At 40.6% G+C, this 18,813-nt stretch overlaps 1 protein-coding gene across 2 annotated transcripts in view; it reads right to left on the reverse strand.

Moving 5' to 3' along the window:
- Window positions 1–2,236: 2,236 nt before the first annotated feature.
- Window positions 2,237–18,813, reverse strand: part of SETD7 (SET domain containing 7, histone lysine methyltransferase) — a 33,189-nt gene continuing 16,612 nt past the window's right edge. For both annotated transcript variants that reach the window (XM_043545673.1, XM_037897232.2), the window contains 5 exons: window positions 16,307–16,496; window positions 14,573–14,654; window positions 13,246–13,363; window positions 12,936–13,093; window positions 2,237–8,843 (listed from right to left, as the gene is read on the reverse strand). In XM_043545673.1, the coding sequence (XP_043401608.1) occupies window positions 8,663–8,843; window positions 12,936–13,093; window positions 13,246–13,363; window positions 14,573–14,654; window positions 16,307–16,496 (729 nt within the window). In that variant the 3' untranslated portion in view covers window positions 2,237–8,662. The remainder of the gene's footprint in view (window positions 8,844–12,935; window positions 13,094–13,245; window positions 13,364–14,572; window positions 14,655–16,306; window positions 16,497–18,813) is intronic.

Here is an 18,813-nt window from a genome sequence, read left to right on the forward strand (position 1 = left end):
AGAGCTAGGGGGAAATATTACCTTAAAAAGATGTCAACCTGGGGCTTTCACAATTCCATCCTCTCTTGTTTCTCTTACTTCTCTGATCCTCTCTTCCCATAGAATCTCTTCTCTCCCCTCCTCCCCAGCCTACAGCTCTCTTATAGAAAACTCCATGTTGGGGTCACTCCTCTCCTCCCTCTACGCCTCCAGGTGACATCATCTGCTCTCACAGCTTCCAGTGCTATTTCTATGCCAGTTTCCCTCCAGTCAACCCAACTTTGCTTGGCCTCTCTAACTTAAAATTAATGTACCCAAACTGAATTCCTTGTATTCCCTCCCATACTCTCCCCATGCAATCAATTGGTTACTGTTGACACCACTACCCTCTTCCTTGTCACTCAGCCCCATAACATTGGTGTCAACACCACCCTCTCTAAACCCACACATCCAGGCCCAGTTCAAATTTCTCCCTGCACAACATCTTCAAAACCTAGACTTTTCCATGACAATAGTTAAAACTCTCATACATCTCTCCAATTTCTCTTGATTAGTGCAACCTCTTCCTCCCTGGCTTTCTGTGGCTCCATTCAGAATACTGCAATTAGCCTCTTCTTCCCCCATAATTCTGACCATGTCATCCTTCTAAGTTCCTCTACTGCTCCATCTTCTCCACTGTAACAAAAACAGGTTTATTTTTAAAGGATTGTAACCATTTAGTGCCTTCCTCCTTTTATCCACTTTTCCGATTTATTACATCACCCTCTAACTTCCTCCACTTTGTACACAAAGGCAGTCTCCTTGACCTGTTTGTCCACTTTTCCCACAACCTCCTGTTGTGTTTTTCCCCCCCATATACCATCTCCCAACTGGACTCTAAAGCCATTATAATCAAGATTTCAGTGCCCTGTACCATAGTAATACAGTAGCAGTTTTAAGCCTCTATAGACCACCACCTAAACACTAAAATTGTACTGATTAAACTATTGCTTTAGAAAGAGATTTAATTAAATCAGTGCAATCCTCTTGTGTGAGCCCTCTTAAAAATCTGTATCAGAATGGGTAATACTGATTTAGCTTAATTCTTAAATGGTATGGGGCTCAGATGCTCATTTAAGTTTTCTAATTTCTTCAGGCTACACCACCACACTAGTTGAGGAGTGTGCCAAATTTTAAAATAGGAATACTGATTTTAATTTTTTTTTTTTTTTTTTTTTTAAATAAAAGGCAGACCTTTTCCTTACATGCAGGAAGTTTGGGATGAATACCCGTACAAAACTGTAACCGACACATCCTCCCCAGTAATTGTGTTAAGCCAGTCCTTTTCCAAGTTTTGTCACTGACACCGTCTTCCAAGCGGCTTCATGATCTGGGTATTGGTCAAGTGTGGTAGCAGCCCATTTCTTCAGTGTTATGGATTATGGAAGTTCAACAGGCAGTGCGGAAGCCACACAGAGCAGAAAAAGGGCAGAGGTACAAGTAGTCTTCCTGTATACACCTGCACAGTGGACAGCATATCCACACAAAGACCAGGAAAATTTTTAAAAAGTGGAGATCTCACAAGGCTGAGATAGGACAATAGCCTTGCTCCTTTCCACACCAACCAGATTCAAAGATCCCAGCCAGAAGAGACTATGGTGATCATCTAGTCTAGCTTGTATAACAGGCCATAGAACTTCCACAAAATTCCGGGAGCGTATCTTTTAGAAAAACATCCAATCAGAGAATGAGCATCAGCATGAATGAGTGGGGTGTGCATGGGGGGCAAGGACAGATGAACATTTCAATGGGTATCCCAAGTACTTGTAGCATTCTGGCTACATAAGGCAGGAAGCTTCTGTGGTTCTTCCCCACCTCCCCCATGCACACCACATTGACTGCAGCAGTAAGAGTTAGAGTAGAGTTCCAGCTACAACCAAACACTTCTAAAAACATTTTAAAAGCTGTTTTGGGTAAACAAAAATCTGCTGTGTTCTTCCAATGCACAAGACACACTGCCTGTTACTTTAACATGAAAACCTAATTCCATGGGAAAGTGACTAGTACAAGAAATGTTTTCTTGTTAGTTCACTATTTTGTATTAGTATAACATAGCCCAAAAGACCGCTGAAACTGGGGCAAATTCTACCTATGCGCCACCAATAAATATGGTTGCAGGGATCAGAGCTGCATCAGAGTAATAGAAAGCACGTAAAACAGGACAGAGTGTTGGCAGTCCAAGATTTTATATTAAAAAAAACCAAGAGAACAGAGATTGTTCTGTTTGAATATTTTAATACCTGCATTGCTTTCATCACGCAATTAAACAGTTTATAAGATTCATTTATCACAAATGTTTGTCAATATTTTTCCCCAGAAACATCTTTCCTACATCTGGGCACATGCACCCAAACACACTGTATAAAAAACCTCATTCATAACATGAGAGGAAGGGCAGGCATCATTCATGTAAACATCTTTCTTTAGAGTTATCCATTGTTTTAAAAGTCATAAATAAACCTAATGATGTTCAATAAGGCTCACAGTTCTAGTACAAATGTCATAAAACACCTATCAAGTTCTGTATACAAGCTAATTATTGTGGGATTCACTTCTCAAGTCACATGTAAGCTTACCCCCAGACTGGATTCTTTAGCATACCTTAGAATTCAGAGACCGAACAATTGTGGCCTAAAAAGTGTAAAAATAGCAGAAACTGTCAGAGCTGGCAGCTTAGATAAAATGGAATTGTTTCCAGTCTCAGTTTTAGTTAACTCAGTACAGTAGTTATTTTGAAATAAAATTAATTACAGTTGAAAAAAGTTTTATAGGAGAAGACGGAGACTGAAGCTTTTATTATATAATGCATATAACTGAGGGACAATTGAAAGGTTTGTCTTAAAGATGTGATTGGCCATGGTATTGAAATGATTATGACAGTTATATGCAACACTACATACATATTCTCTCTCAATAGCTTATCTATTAGCTACTGTAAGGATAATATGCTGCATCTCCAAATTTTAAAAGTTTCATGTACTTATTTTCAGTTGTACTCAGATCTTATAAAAAGACACTCTTGTAAATCTGATTTCAAATAGAGGGGAACATTTTTTTTTTAAATATATTCATTCTACCATGAAAATATTTCATACAAACATCTATTTACATACAAACACGTTAAAACTTGTGAAAAGGGTTTCCCACACCTGTGGTTTTATGGCTTGAATATTTCATTGCTTTGAATTTATATACCTAGTTCCTTTGAAAAAAGAATGAAGTCTATTTAAAAATCAAATGTATTTGAAATAAAATTAGAGAAGGGCAGCTTCTGCTGAACTGGAGGGAAAAAGACAGACACAAGAAGGATCCACTGGATAGTTAGAAATCAGTGTTCAAAACCTTTGATCTATGACAGGTAAACATACAACCATCAAATCGTGCAACAATTTTTTAAAAGTCATTTGGAATACAATTCATAATCACTACTTCCAAAATATAGTTTTAAGGCTGCTAGTTCCATAGAGATATCCCCAGATTCTCCACTGGTTTAAGTAAGTGCAAATACATTGATTCCAGTGGTGTATGCTTATATCAGATGGGTGAAGTTGGTCCTCTGTCTCAAGTTGCCCATCCAAATACTCGAACATTAGGTTACTTATGATACTATATACATTGCCCCTGTTTTTTTTAAGGACCATGTTTCAGCGAAATGGGAAATAGTGCTTTTTTTTTTTTTTTTTTTTTTTAAATAAAGTTATCTGGTACCATTGGACCAAATTGAGAGGTGGCCTCCAGAGGCATGTATGGGCAGAGAGCTTTAGGATACATCTGTTGTGCAAATGAAATAAAGCCACAAAGAATCTGATCTGGGGAATCCCATACCTCTGACCACCACCAATGTCCTCTCCAAGGGGATGTCAAGTCAAGTGAAAGTGGTCAAAATCGAAAGCTTTTCAAGGCAGAGATAATGCCCTCCTGTGTTTTAATACAGCCACTAGTGCAATGGGGCTGCAATCCTGACTGGCATCTTCGGGTTCTACTGCAATATAAGTGACACCCACAAACTGCAGCTGGGTAAATGGGACCACACAGTATGAATGAGTAGGGTCCAAAGCCAATGGAAAAGGGAAGCAGATGGGCTACATCTACCACTAACCACAGACATCCAGCAGTAGCTAGAAGCAAGCTAGGTGCACAGGCTGTTCTGTGGCTGAAGCACGTGGTGGTGGTTGTGAATCCCCCTGGTAGTCCTGCTGAGTTCTCTTGTTCCTGTGTGAACAAAGCAACATTATTGTGGCTCTGATCCCTTGTTTGGGATTGTATAATGATAGTCTCCCCTTTAATTTTAAGGCCTTTTAAGGCTTAAAACTCTATTCACTCCATAAATGTCTAGGTTCTCACACCACAGATCATCATGGAGGTGGAGATCATCAAACAAGGTCCCAGATGATCTTTTGACTGTCTGTTTCACCAGTGAGCAGTTAAAAGTAGATCAGAACTTCAGAAAGGCAGAATGAAGTAGAGAATTCATGTAGTCAAATCTTTCTAACCCATTCCACTTTCCACTCAGGTTGACTAATGGTCAGCAAAACCCAGCTCCAACATGATTTTGATTTTCCAAAATTATCCCAGCTCAGATTTGTCAGGTTGACTTTTGTGAATTAATTCCTCTTAACTTGAATCCTTAAAAGGCATGTGTTGAGCATGACTAAGAAAACAGCCTAATCCCACTTCCCTGTTCCTGAAGTCCACAAAATACACCTAGCAGCTAACATTACAGTTCAGAGCCCTTCTTCTCATGCTGCTTTGGCTCTTCTACAATTACTAGGTCTTTCAGCAACCTCAAGTTCCTCGATTTCTCTAGTTTCATAAGAGACTTGATGCTAGCTCTCCACAAACTACTGGACTCCTGATTACAATGACAAGCTGCTGTCTTGGCAGTGCTTGGTCCTAGCCAGATTACCTGGCAGAAAGACAAAGGCGATCTAGGGCACAAACCACCATAGTATTTAGGTTGAGGACTGATTTGCAAACTGCTTTATGTGCTGCTCCTTCATAAGGAGGAGCTGGGGCAATCATCTTATTACAGATACTTATTTATGGGAAGATTTTGCAGACCCTGACACAAACAAGGAGGCTGGAATTGGAGTCACACCCAAATCACAATGAGCATCTAGGTGGGAACTAAATATTCTGCTGTGCCATCCTCCAGGAATAAAGAATACTATGCCACGTAGTCAAGCAGTGTTCCCTGGACAGCATGTGTCCCTATCTGTAGTTCATCTGCCTTCAATTTCTTGTAATAGGACATGTCTTTGCCAGGCTCTGAGCACAAGAGTTTGCTGTCCTCATGTGAATCTAACTCTATTTAGATTTTGGTTTAATTACATATTAGCAACACAGTAAATGTATCCATTCTCCTGTGGGTCACTTTACATAAAGACTACTTGCCTAGAACCAGAGAGAAATTTTCTGTATAGGTCTCTTAAGTACCACTACTCAACTCATTTCACAAAATTTTTTTACCTGAAGGTTCCACAAGTTTATCTGCAAGGTCTAGAATGGATTAAGAAATTAAACTGCAGGCTACCCATGTAATTCTGAACAATCAAAGGTTATTGAGCCAACAAGGCCATTGAAACAAAAGAATATATATCAGACTGCATTTCAAGCCAAAGTCAGTGTCCCTGTAAAAGAAACGGGTATTTACACCAGCAATTTCCAATCCCCGAGAGCCCACAGGAGAAATGAAAAAGAATCAGACCTGATTCAAAACAAAGATGTTGATGTTATAAGATGTGTAATTGGGGAAGAACCAGCAGGAGGATCAACAGTTTCTAATGGAGCAGGGAGTAGTATAGCAATGTGAAGAGAGAGACTAGGCTTTTGCTTATCATGATTATGGCACATCCTCAGACTTCAACATCCTTAAATCAGTACTTGATAATCTACTTGCCCAACACCAAAATGAATGGCTTTAGAAAAAAACCAAACAATTAAGACCATTATTTTGGCAACCTGCGGGCTTAATTCTCTATTTTTGCATTACAACAATCAAGTCTGTAAGCAGCAGAAAGCAGTTGTCTAATGTTTGCCTTAAAAAACAAAACAGATCACCTCCATGAACAAAGTTCATGGGAGACAGCAGAGGCAGGAATCAAAGTGAAGCAAGAGGACTGTAGCAGACAGAACACCTTATACAAGATTTTCCAAGTGACATGGAAATGTAAGCAACCTCCCTATGGACAATTACCTAGAGTAAGTCAAATCAGTTTGCTATTCATTCATAGCAGAGTTCAGCCAGACCATTTTTGTTTCCCATTGAAACAACCCTAATTTTCAAGATCCTTTCAACAGTTTAAAGGAAGACATATAATAATATGTCTCTAATAAAGCAGCAGTTACGCCTCAACATTGTGATGCTCTTAAAATGTTGATCTGTGTGGAGGCAGGAATAGTTCTAACATTCATATTTCCTTTTGAGAATCATCTGCTGAAGTGGTATTGTCAATCAGCCTTTGACAACTCTCCACTAGGTGTGAGGATCAGTTTGGTCTTAGCATACCCAAGCTGAGTCACCAAAATATCATCTATGTAGGCTACCTGCCATATATGAAGAAACACCAATGTGCCTACAGTCTCCAGAGTGAAGGAGTGGGTGTTGAAAAAGCCTGCATTCTGATCTTTGCTGGGAGAGTGCCATGGAACCCAGGGCATAGACCCACCAACTGAAGATTAGCTTCTGTGCAAGCCTAAATGTCAAAGTCCTGAAAAGGCTTTGTGATCAACAATTGTATGAGCTAAATAAATAGAGCCCCAAATTAAAGAGGGCCTTACTTGAATTCCCTAACTTTGTATGTACACCACATTGAGGATCCTCACAGCATAAAATAGCAACATCATTCTTCTGTGCCTTTGGTCCATCCAATGCATTCTCTAAAAACATCTAGTTCCTATACTGTCAGATGCTTTTCTCTATTTGAATTGGAAACCTGTATTCATACTAGTTTTCAGATCCAAGAAAACTGGATGGGTAGCTCTCAACGCTTAAAGCAACAGATCAAAGATGCTACTGCTGTTGTAGAAATTTAGGTCTAATTTTCCCTAAAACTTTTGTATGTCACACACACGCAATTCTATACTCATTTAAAAGTAAGCATATTGAAAATGCATTTTAACTGTTCCTGAACTACTTAAAACCCCCAAACAAAAAGGTCAGCACGATTGTAGATGCCCAAGAAGGCCTGGATTATCTAAACTGAAATGGTGGCTTTATTAATCTCTTCTACAACATTAGGCAAGACTTGTTAATTTCCAGATGAATGTTCAGGAGCCCGTTATCTGCTGAAGTAGATCTATAAACAACAGAAGCTGACATTTTCTAAATGTCTCTTAACAATAGCGACTGATGTTTTTACATTAATTGTTTCAGTCTTTCAGTAAAACCCCTTTTGCAGTTGCTATTTGAATCTTAGTATGTCACCTATCGTTAAACTCATTTACTATGCCTCAAAACGAACAAGACCAGTATGGACCATATTCTCTGCAGATGTTATACCAGTGGAGACGGTGACCCTCTATACTAACCCAGGACTACCTTCTGCCTGCAGATGCATATACTTCTACGGACTTCAAAAGAGAAATATGCATTCAAAGGCAGAATTCAGCCTTAAGAATTAGTAGCTCTGATAAGTGAGACATAGAAAGAAGAAGTCCCCCAGATACCATCCAATGCTTCCCCCCTCCCCGAACATAGGTGCTAGAAGTAAGGGTGCTGGCTTAAAGTGTTTTCCTTCATATAGATGGTTTACAATTTGATACGATGGCTCTCCGCACCCCCATAAAATAGTTCCAGCACCCTTGTTCCTGAAAGTCAATCTTAAAAATAATAATAAAATCAAACCCCACTTTCTCATCTTTGAACATCTTCATGCAAATACATGTTAATTCATGTGCGATAATCATAATTAAACAGTGTATCCCAGCCCCAAAGGCCAAACACGTGTTTGTTTTGGACATGAACATCACTAAAACTATTTATATAACACGCCACAAAGATCTATACACAGCACTCTCTCTCTCAAGTACACAAACCTTTTTCACTTGTCAGAAAGGTTTTCTCCTGCAAGAGAGGATTTGTAAAAAGAACAACGCTCAGATAAGAGGACCAGGGAATTAAAAACCCAGCCTCCCATACACCAATAAATAAACTGCTCTATTGCAAGATTAAGATCAAAGGTTTAAAAAGGCAAATTACACTATTAGAGAATATCAAAATATTATCATCACAAATGCCATGTATGTAAAATGCAGTCACACAGTAATGCCTAGGCCGTAGAAATAGTAACACTGAAGTCTGCTGACTAGAAGTGAATGATCTTTTCATTTTCGGTCTAATCTTTTGGCATCTTTGCATATGGTGCAGAATTAGATAAAAGCTACTAAAAATATCACACTGCCTTGTATAGAATATTTAATAATTCTTTCAGATAAGACTGGTGCAACACTAGCTAATTTAAAATCTGCTATGAATAACGCAGTCAAACCTAGTTAGTACGCAAGAAACTGGTTTCTAACACTGAATGAGAGGTTATGATGCAACAGCATGAACAAATCCCTGGTTGTCCAGTTTTCAATATAAAGGTAGTGCATAGATCAAATTTTCTATTTCAGTTTGCTGAACTGAGAATTTTCCTGCATTTCACTTCTGCTGGGCAGCCTCGAAGGCTTTCAGTTCCACCTGGTACCATTCTGGTGCTTCTGGCCCATTCTGCCCGATGGGATTGTGATCATATCCATAAGCCACTGTTAATTCTTCATCCTTCTCCACAGCCCTGATGGTGCGTATACACTTGATTGGGCCAAAACGAGGATGAACAAACCTAAACAATGAGGAGTATGCACTGTAAATTTTAGCCCTTTAGTAAATTTTTTTTTTTAAACACTAAACCTTCAAATGTAAATTCACGATCCCCTGCCACACAGACTCTTTTTTAAACCCCTCTAATTAATATTTAAGCCATCAAATCAGTCTTGTGCCTCAAAGAGTTGTTTGGCACTTAACAATATTTATGAAACCTTGATTTACATGAATTTTAAGAAATTGTTTAAGGAGTTACTGCCTTGAACTTCAAGACTTACTCTGGTGTAAGATTTAAAAAAGGCTTCAAATACTGTGTCATGTTACATCAAAAAAACAACTCTGAAACTGTGACTTGGGTATTCTCAATATTCCTGTAAGATATTGATGGTCTCAAAAAAAGTAGTGTCTGATTTGTGCAGGACTTACAACTACCTTCATAATAGGACAACAATGAATATTATTTGCAACAGGGGAAGTCAATCATCCATGTTTATCTACTACAGGTTATTTACAAAATGTTTTACAAGAGCACACTTCTGCTCATCTTCCCCAGGGACTCGCTGTAAGCAAGGCAGTTTTTTAATCTGTAAGTGTCCAACCCATTACAGTTGTAGGTAACAAAAGAGTACTAGAACTTCGGGGGGGGGGGGGGGGGGAGCGGAGGCAGAAACACCCCAAAACTAGTTTTTTCATTTTTTGTGGATTTTTTTTTTTTTTTAAACTTTGACAGCACTTTGTATAAAAAAGATTTCACTGTTTCCCCAGGAACAGTCGACATAATCCAAAACTATTTTTAACTGTCAATTTTTTTTTTTTTTCTAAAGTGCCTCCCTTCCCGCCCCCGAACATAATGCAGAAGTTTGAGAAGAACCAAAGGTCTTGGGCTCAAAATCAGGCAAAAGAGAGCCAAGCAAGCAGCACTACTGTTTTCACGTGAACAATGAATAAGCAAATATTGACTGGATGTGTAGAATTCACTCAAGAGATGTGAAAGAGTATAGTCATGAGTTTTTTAATTTGCCCTTCCTGTATGTACTATTTTGTGTCTAGGTAGGTTGATTCAATAAGTTCAAAATATTATCACTAAATCAACAGATTCTAAGGGTGATCATCTAGTCCAGGGGTTCTCAATGAATTTTTTTGTGGCTTCAGAGTGCAGCCATCAACTCTTGCCGGTGGCCGCTGTTCTAATTTTAACTAAAATTCCTAATTAAGTTTAAGACAGACAAATAAATATGCACATATACATGTCCAAATCATTACAATTTATTTTTTGGGGATTTTTTGCAGACAAAAATATAATGTACACTTGTCTCTATTCTTTATTAGACCAGAACAGAAACACAAATAAGGTGCTTTGCACGTTCTTGTCTTTTTTGTTGTTTATTTTGCTTTTTTGGTTGCTTTTTTAAAGACTTGCTAGCTAGTAAGTCTGCTGCTGTGAAAAGTGATATTAACAAACATCACTTTTCACAGCAGCAGATTCACTCAGCCCTGGCATGCCCAGGAACAAATCAAGCCCTGGATGGGGAGCTGGGTAGGCAGGCAGTGGGGGCCAGAGGTGATGGGAAGAAAGGACGGGGGGGCTGAGGGAGAGCCCAGAGCTGGAGCCTCCTGCCCACCCCAGGGAAGGTGAGGAATCCTACTCGTCCAGCATTTGTCTCTCTAGATGGGGGGCGGGACCCAACCCCCGCTGGCAGCCTTGGCGGAGGGGTCACTGCTTTGCCTCCATCACTGCTCAGGAGGTTGTGGCCACAAGAAAAGCTCCTGGTAGCCACGTGTCTGACTTCCTGTATAACAGAGGCCATAGAACCTCCCCAAAATAATTCCTGTTTGAGCTAGAATGTATCTTATAGAAAAAAAAAATTCAAAAATCCATTAAAAATTGCCAGTGATGGGGAAACTCCCCACTTAAGTTGTTCTAGTGGTTAATTACCCTCATTGTTAACAGTTTGTGCCTTATTTCCAGTCTGAATTTACCTAGCTTCAACTTTCAGCCATTGGATCTTTTATACCTTTGTCTCTTAGGCTAATGAGCCCCCTCTTATCAAATTTCTGTTCCCCATGTAGGTACTTACAGCCTGTGATCAAGTTACCTCTTAACCTTCTCTTTGTTAAGCTAAAAATCAACTGAGCTCCTTGAGTCTCATCACTATATGGCATGTTTTCCAATCCTTTGATCGTTCTCAGTGAGGGTTGCGTTTGGGGGTGCGGGCTCTGGGGTGGGGCCAGAGATGAGGAGTTTAGGGTGTGCAAGGGGGCTCTGGGCTGGGTGGGGGGAGTGGTGCAGGCTCTGGAGTGGAGCTGGGGATGAGGAGTTTGGGGTGAAGGAGGGTGGTCCAGGCTGGGATCGAGGGATTCGGAGGGCAGGAGGGGGATCATGGCTGGGGCAGGGGTTGGGGTGTGGGGAGAGGCTCAGAGGTCCAGGCTCCGGGCGGCGCTTACCTCAAGTGGCTCCCGGAAGCAGTGGCATGTCCCCCATCCAGCTCCTACGCGGAGGTGTGGTCAGGCAGCTCTGCACACTGCCCTGTCCACAGGCACCGCCTCTGCAGCTCCCATTGACACGCCGGAGGGAGCCATTGGAGCATGTAGGAGCCAGAGGAGGGCCATGTGCTGCTTCTGGGAGCCGTGTGGAGCGGCCCCCAACCCTGCACCCTGGCTGGAATGGGGAAGGCCCCAGGCCCTGCTCCCCAGCGGGAGCTCGAGGGTTGGCTTAAAATGGCTTGCCTACCCCTGTGTAGCCGGTGTTAATGGGTGCCTTAAAAATATTTTTATTTATTTATTTGCTCTATAGACCATTGCAGAGGCACTTGAGGCTGTGGCTGTGCTGAGGAGCTGGCAGGGGCTTCATGTATCTCCCATTTTCTCCCCTCCGCCCCCAACATCAATAGGGTTCTGACCATTTATTTCCTGTAAGATTCCCCGACATTTGGAACATAATATCATATGCAGTGATCAGAAGTGGTGTGCAAAAATCACTGAAGACAAATAGGGAAATGTTGAGTGCAAGACCTTTGCAAGTTTGGCTGAAAATATATGTAATTATGTTGTTAAATTGGCGAGGATTCAGAGAAGAGCACCCCCTCCTGCACCCTAACCCCCATTTTGTGAGCATTCATGGCCCGCCATATAATTTCTATTCCCAGATGTGGCTCAGGCCAAAAAGTTTGCCCACCCCTGTGCTAGCATAACAATACTCCTATTTTATCTCTGCCCATTCTCCCAATAGCATTGAAAATGTTGGAACCCTGAATAACTTCTCTCAGATAGAAAGGGGGGGTGGGGGGGAGTGAAGGAATGTGGGGGTGCACATAGCTGTTGGCATGGGGGACCCTGTTGTGGGTGGAGGGGAGAGTATGGGCCACCCAGAACCCCTGCCATGTAGGAGGACCCTGGAATGTGTGGCACAAAACCTCTGGTGAGGGAGACTGGAGACCCTGACATGGCAGAAAAAGGGAATAGGGGCCACAGAGAGAGTCGCTGGTGTTTGGAGGAGGAAGTTGTGAGGAGTCCCTGGAAACAGAGGGGGAAAAGGGAGGGATACAAGGAGGCCCTGGTATGTGAAATAAGTTTGGTCTGTACAAGCTACAAAGCATATCCCCCCCCCCCACCCCTTACTATATTGTTTTAAAATACGTACATCCTTACACGTTTGTAGATGTCAGTTTTTCAGCTACTGAAGAGTACTAGAAAAATTCTTATTTTTGAGGCTTCATGTTCCTAAATGATGCACTGTAAAACATTCTCTGTCAAATGCTAGGAGTGAGGCAGCCATGGCCCTATCCTTGGACAGCTAAGATTTATGTTTCAGCCAATGACACTGTATTTTGTGTATTTGAGAATCAATGGTCAGACAGAAACGCATAATAAACATGCAATATAATTCTAAACCTGAACCTGCCCTCAATGTTTAGAGATGTTGAGCACCTGCAATGCCCACTTGGTGCAAGTCTCCGCTCCAGTACATAGAGACTGCACGTGAACCTGAAGAAAGACTCTTGGATCCAGAGAGTACATCCGGCCATCTCAAAACATTGTACAAGCACAGTGCATTATAGTGCAGCAATCTCACCTCTGCAGCGTTTGGTCTGAAAAACAGGCTAATACTTACGGGTCATAGATGCAATTAGGAGTGAAGGAGTGGTTGGCCTTATGCCCCAGCGAGGCACAATACTTGGTGGCATGGTTGTAAGGCTCTGGCACATCTATGACTGTTTCATCATCCAGGGCTATTGTGTTTCCATTGAGGGCCCAGTCTCTGCTGTCCACCTGATTTGCAAGTTAAAAACCCAGCATGTCTGGTCACCTTTTATTTGTTTTCAAAAGTTCCAGTAAGCACACACACACAAAAATCTTACATGAAAACAGTTTAAAAAAAGCAATGAAAATTCAGACTGGTTATATTCCGCCTGCCGCCTTACCTCCTGGTGTGTAATTCGCACTCCATTGTAAAAGGACATAACCATGCGCGATCCTGCTGCTATTTTAGAAAATAATCCTTCGCCAGCACTGGAAATGAGAGATGCATCAACATACACCCTAGAAAATAAAAAGAAAGGGTAGAAATTGGATATTTTCTCGTTGTCACATTTGCAATCCTCTACACAGTATTATTACTACAGCTACTAGTGCAGAGGTTAGTAGTTCATGCCCTTTAGAAAATGCAAAAGCAAAAGAACCCAAAACCTAATAACATTTTACTATTAGAGAAACAGGAGGACTTTTCTTGGGACATAGTTCTTAGGAAAAAGAAGTTACTTATAATTTCATTTTATTGTTCAGATGACCACCATTTTCCAGTCTCCCCCTAATGATGGTTAAACATGCAGGGACCTCCAATTCTCACTCCATGACTAGTCCAATTGAAATTCAATGGGACTACCCATGTGTGCAAGGACTACTCACTTGAGAAAGCACTGTCAGGATCAGGCCCTAGAACGCCACGTTTCTAAACAGTCACTAAGAACCTTTTGCTACATCACACATTTAGATGTTTGTAATACCAGAAGAGGAAGATTACCATCAGGTATACAGCAAAACCTTGTAAAATGAATGGAATTAAGGCAGCGAAGACTAGCAGTTCTACATGCTGTACATTGAGAAACATAAAAAGGTCATGTTAGTGACTGACTGGAATCCAGCATTCTGTAAAGAAACATGGCATGTCAACAGTCTCCCCTTTCCCCAGGGCTTATGTAATAAAGTACAAATAAACCCAATCCTGCTCACTTTATTCTGGTCAACAAGACTACTCAGATGAGCAGACTTTGACCTAACCTGAATCACTATGCTTGGCATATGCATCAATTTGAGACTGATTCTGTGTTCTGAAAAAGGGAACAGTGTATTTGTGCCAGATCCTTTAAGATGCTGAGCACCCTCAACTCCCCTTGAGCTTTACCTCGTAGGTAGGGCCCTTAATGAAGAGTTCTGGACTTCACTGAACATGACTTTGCAACTACATTTTTTTAAAGTCACTTTCAAGATGTTACCCAGAAGTATATTATGTCCATGTTCGGTCTACTAGATTGCCAGTTTTTCCATGTAAATCCAAAAGAAACTTCAGTTCAATTAAGTCTATGCTCCACATCAGTCAAGTTAAAAGGTCCAACCTGGCAAACCCTTAGACACCTGACTAGTCCTGCAATTGTTCGTATAAGTGAGGGTTTGCAGGATCGGGTCCCTAAATGCACAGCAGACCAAGAAGTTTACTGAAAGATTTTTAAATGGGAAAAAGAAAAATTCTACCTCTCTGACTCGTAAGGATCAGGAAGAAGTGCATTTGTAGAAATGCAAGATGAAGTAGATTTATCAAAACTGTATACTGGGCCTAAAAATAAATCAATACAGGAATTAAATTAATGGACAATATTAAAAGCATTTCTCTCTTTTGTTAAAGGGACACGCATTCAAGACATTCAAAAGAAAATTAAGTCTGAAAGATGAGATGAACAAAAGAAGAAACATACTTAAAAAGGATATTCCATAGAGCTGCACTGAAAACAAAATACCTGAATCCTCAGCCAGTTACTCCTTCTAGATTTTTCTCCTCCCAGGCAACTGAAAATAGCATTTTATATATACAAGAGCTTTAAAAAAAAAACAAAACACACACACAAAGAGGATCTCTATTATTAAAATTAGGGCCCATTTAAAAAAAAAAAAAAAAGGACTAATGGTTTGTGTGCCCAACTTGGACACCTTACATGGGCCAGACTTTGAGGAAGTGCTGAGCATCCACCTTCTGACAATTAAGCTCTTTCTAAAGTCTAAATTCTTGCACACTTGTATAATCAACTGTCTGATGTAATTTTGCCCCAAAATAAGCAATGCAGGTGGAAAAGGCAGGGAAAAAGCTGAGTATTTGAAAGTTTGATAAAAAGCTGTTGTCCATGGTAACCAAGTTCTAAAAATGGAGCTCTTCTTTCAGCTTTGCACACAGAGTGTAGTTGTATTCTATTTACAAAGCACAAACTGTACCCTCTCAGTTGGATTTTCTTCTTTTTAATTGTGCTATGCAAAGGTTTATCTACAATGTTTAAAAACAAAAGGTCACTGCTGTCCTCTGGCCTGTTTTCCCCCCTTTTTCCTAATGTTTAGGTTATTTCCAGACTGTTTAAGTACATATATCTTTGGGGCACAAAAGTAACAGTGCTAGGATAGATCATATTTCTACTAATGATCCTTTCTTGTCCACAACTGTAAAAATATCTACAACAACTAAAAAAACACCCCAAAACACTAATGGGTCAATTCACCATAGCCCTACACCCTATGTAATCATTTACCGCAGCACTGAATCGGTGTAAGATACTATCATTCTTACATTTAGCATTTTACGCCCACACACTGGTGTAAACGATGACACAAGTTGCAGGGAAATGGTGAATCAGATTCTTTCTTATCTATAGAAACTCATTAATCCTGATGTCTATGTCCCATGCTCATTATTAATGCAGTATCTAAGGGCACCCAAACAGTGTTAGTACTGATTTGTACAAACAAACCCAATAGATAGCAATACAGTTAGGACTGAATCATGACCCTTCCTTGCTTGTTTGTTCGCTCATTTTAACAATATGTCTGTCAACACGAAGAATCATTATAAGCTAATTTTCCAGCTGGCATGGGGAAAAAAGTGAATTTAAGGAGTGAACTGGATGGGGCAGATTTCCCAGACTTTTCCTTGGCCTTCCCCTCCCACTGTAACCTCCCACAGCATGTCTGCATTTTTCAGAGCAGTGGACAACACTGGAAATACACACCCACCCCACCTAACTTATAAAAGTCCTCATTAATGTTCTGTAATAGAAAAAAAATCTGGTGTTCTCCCTAATTGATTCCTCCTTCCAGTCAGACCTTACAAACCCTCAAGGGGAATATTCAGAGTATGGGGACGGAGGTGAAGAAAGAGAATGAGACACATAGACCAAAGAAGATATTTTTTTGTCAGTGTACAAGCTGCACATCAACTAAACTTACTGCCTGGTATCAGTTCAAAGTGTGGCTTTCCCTCCTCTACAGATGTAAGAGTTGCCAGTTTTGCTTCTATCATTTCTCCATCTATGAACCTTCCATAATATGCAGTCTTCTCATCAGGGTACACATAGGCTATTTTTTCCCCCGTCATCTCCCCTTCTTCATTCACTTCTCCAACAAGGCTGCCTCCATCCTGAAAGAGTGTCCAAAAGAAAAAAGTTTTTAATTATAATATATAATAAAAGAGCTGGCTATAAAAATACAGTGTCGGAGAAGGTCCTTGACATAGTTTACTGATAGGGTTAAAACTAGTTAGTAAGGAATCTATATAGCCATGATTAAAATAAGACACTTTTATTCCAAACTAAACTGTCCACACACAGATGCACACTGAAAGAACAAAAGGTGTGAATTAAAACTCATTATTTCAGTGCCAGGAGTAATTCCAATCAATGGAATTACACCAGAAAAAAAAACTGGTGTAAAATCTGAATTAGGCCTTCTGTCTTGTAGGTAAGTAGAAGCCACAAGGACTTCCATTCCACTTGAAACAAACATTGAGATTTCAAACAAGAAGGGGTAGCAGAGCTAGGCAGCGGCCCAGGGCACTAAAAACCTAATGCATCCTGCCTTGTCACATTTTGCAAAAATGGTTCAGTGCTGGGGGAGCGGGAATATGGGGGGTGGGAAGAAGAGAGAGAGAGAGAGAGGAGGAGGAGGAGGAGGAGGAATAAGAAGTGCTGCTTTGTATATTGTTATATGATGGTACATCAGAGGACTGAAGCCTATAAAGCATTACGGATGTATACTGGAGGTCTGGGAAGTAATTAGGAGTCGCACTGGAAGGAATGAACAGAATAAGAACTACAATGGAGACGGTGAGAGAAGAAACTAGAGGAAAGGCAATGAATTTGGGGAGAGAGAAAAGGGGACAATGGAAGGAAAAAACCATCAAGAAAACTGGAGAGGTAGGGAGAGAGCGGAATACCAAAACCCCAGAGAGAGAGTGCCTTGTCAGTTGCAGACTTTGAATCACCACTTCCAGCATTCAGGTGGAAAGAAGTGGCAGGAGCAATAAATAAGATCAACTCACCTGAACAAAAGGAAAGAAAAAATGAAAAACAAGAGACTAAAGAGAGTTACAAGTAATTATTTCTTTTACTACCAATGCTTCCACGCAGCATTTATTTTTCGAAGTTTTCCATGGAAAAGACCCCTAGCTACCCCACCTCCTTCATCTCCTGTTGACAGCTCCCAGCAATGTGAGCCCCTTTCCTTTTCAACTCTTCTTTCTTCCACCTCAACCATGTCATTTCAGCGTGAGAGACTGTTGCTGTGCCAGTGTCAGTCCAGAGCTACCTACTAGAGCTTACCTACTGAATACCAGGGAGCTTAAATGGGTTATAACTCCCAACTGTTGGGTATATTTTGCTCCTTCCATCCCCAAAATTACAGCTCATCAATTTTGGGGGAGACTTCTTCCTGGCTGCAGGAAGGCCACACAGAGAGAGACACTGGATTATGTACCATACTGCCCAACTACAATGGTTGAAGAGTTTCTAAGGCCTAGTCTTCAAGACAAAACTATCTTTAAACATGGGTATGGCTTAATGATGTTACAGGTTTTCTGTCCATACAGGTACGAATAAACCATGTTACAGCATATTTTGACAACAGCTATGTTTAAACAGTTATTTTTGGAGCAAAAATGGCATCTTAGAGATCACTTCTCATCCTAAATTCCATCCTGACAATTAATGCTAGCCAGACTGTTAGGAATGAACTTTCCAGGACTTGCAGCAGAGTTCTATCATTAGGAACTTGAAGGAAAAGTATGTGACCTTCATGGTCAGGTGTATTTAATTTTTTGCTTTCACTTGCACTCTGTTCTTGATCACAGATAATTGCTATTGGTATTTCCCTGGCAGCCTCAATTGTAATTTTAGTTACCTAATTCACAGACTGGACAGTAGTAAGTTAGGTTTTTAATTCCTTTAAGAAATACCCAATGGTCCACAGCATTTGAGAGGCACTAAATATGCATACAGATGGAACACAGAAGGAGCTGCCTCTTGCCTCGAGAGAATTCAATCTACTGGGTAGATAATTCTGTACAGAAGTCTTCCACTCCAACACTGCCTTTCATTTTCCACACCCAAAGTTCTTCGGGCCTTTGGTGGCATGCTACAGACAAATGTGCTGTACATGGTCACTTCAGGCCCTACTCAGCACTTACTCAGGCAAAATTTCTATGGACTTGAGTGGCCTGAGCAGGGAGTGCTGAATAGGGCTATTCATGAGTTTAAAAAAAAAAAAAAAAAAAGGGAAGAACACTGCTGTACAGTCTATAATTTAGCACATTTTAAAATATTCCCTGGAAGACAAAGATTCCCAAAGAAAAGTCCCAGCATTTACTCAGAGACAGGAACAGGAAACCCTTGCTATTTTCTGGAACTAGGACTTTTTACCCCTAAAGGAGTGGTCATAGGGAACAAACCTTATTCTCTAAG

The sequence above is a fragment of the Chelonia mydas genome, chromosome 4 (genome assembly GCF_015237465.2).
Source record: "Chelonia mydas isolate rCheMyd1 chromosome 4, rCheMyd1.pri.v2, whole genome shotgun sequence".
NCBI classification, from domain to species: Eukaryota; Metazoa; Chordata; order Testudines; family Cheloniidae; genus Chelonia; species Chelonia mydas.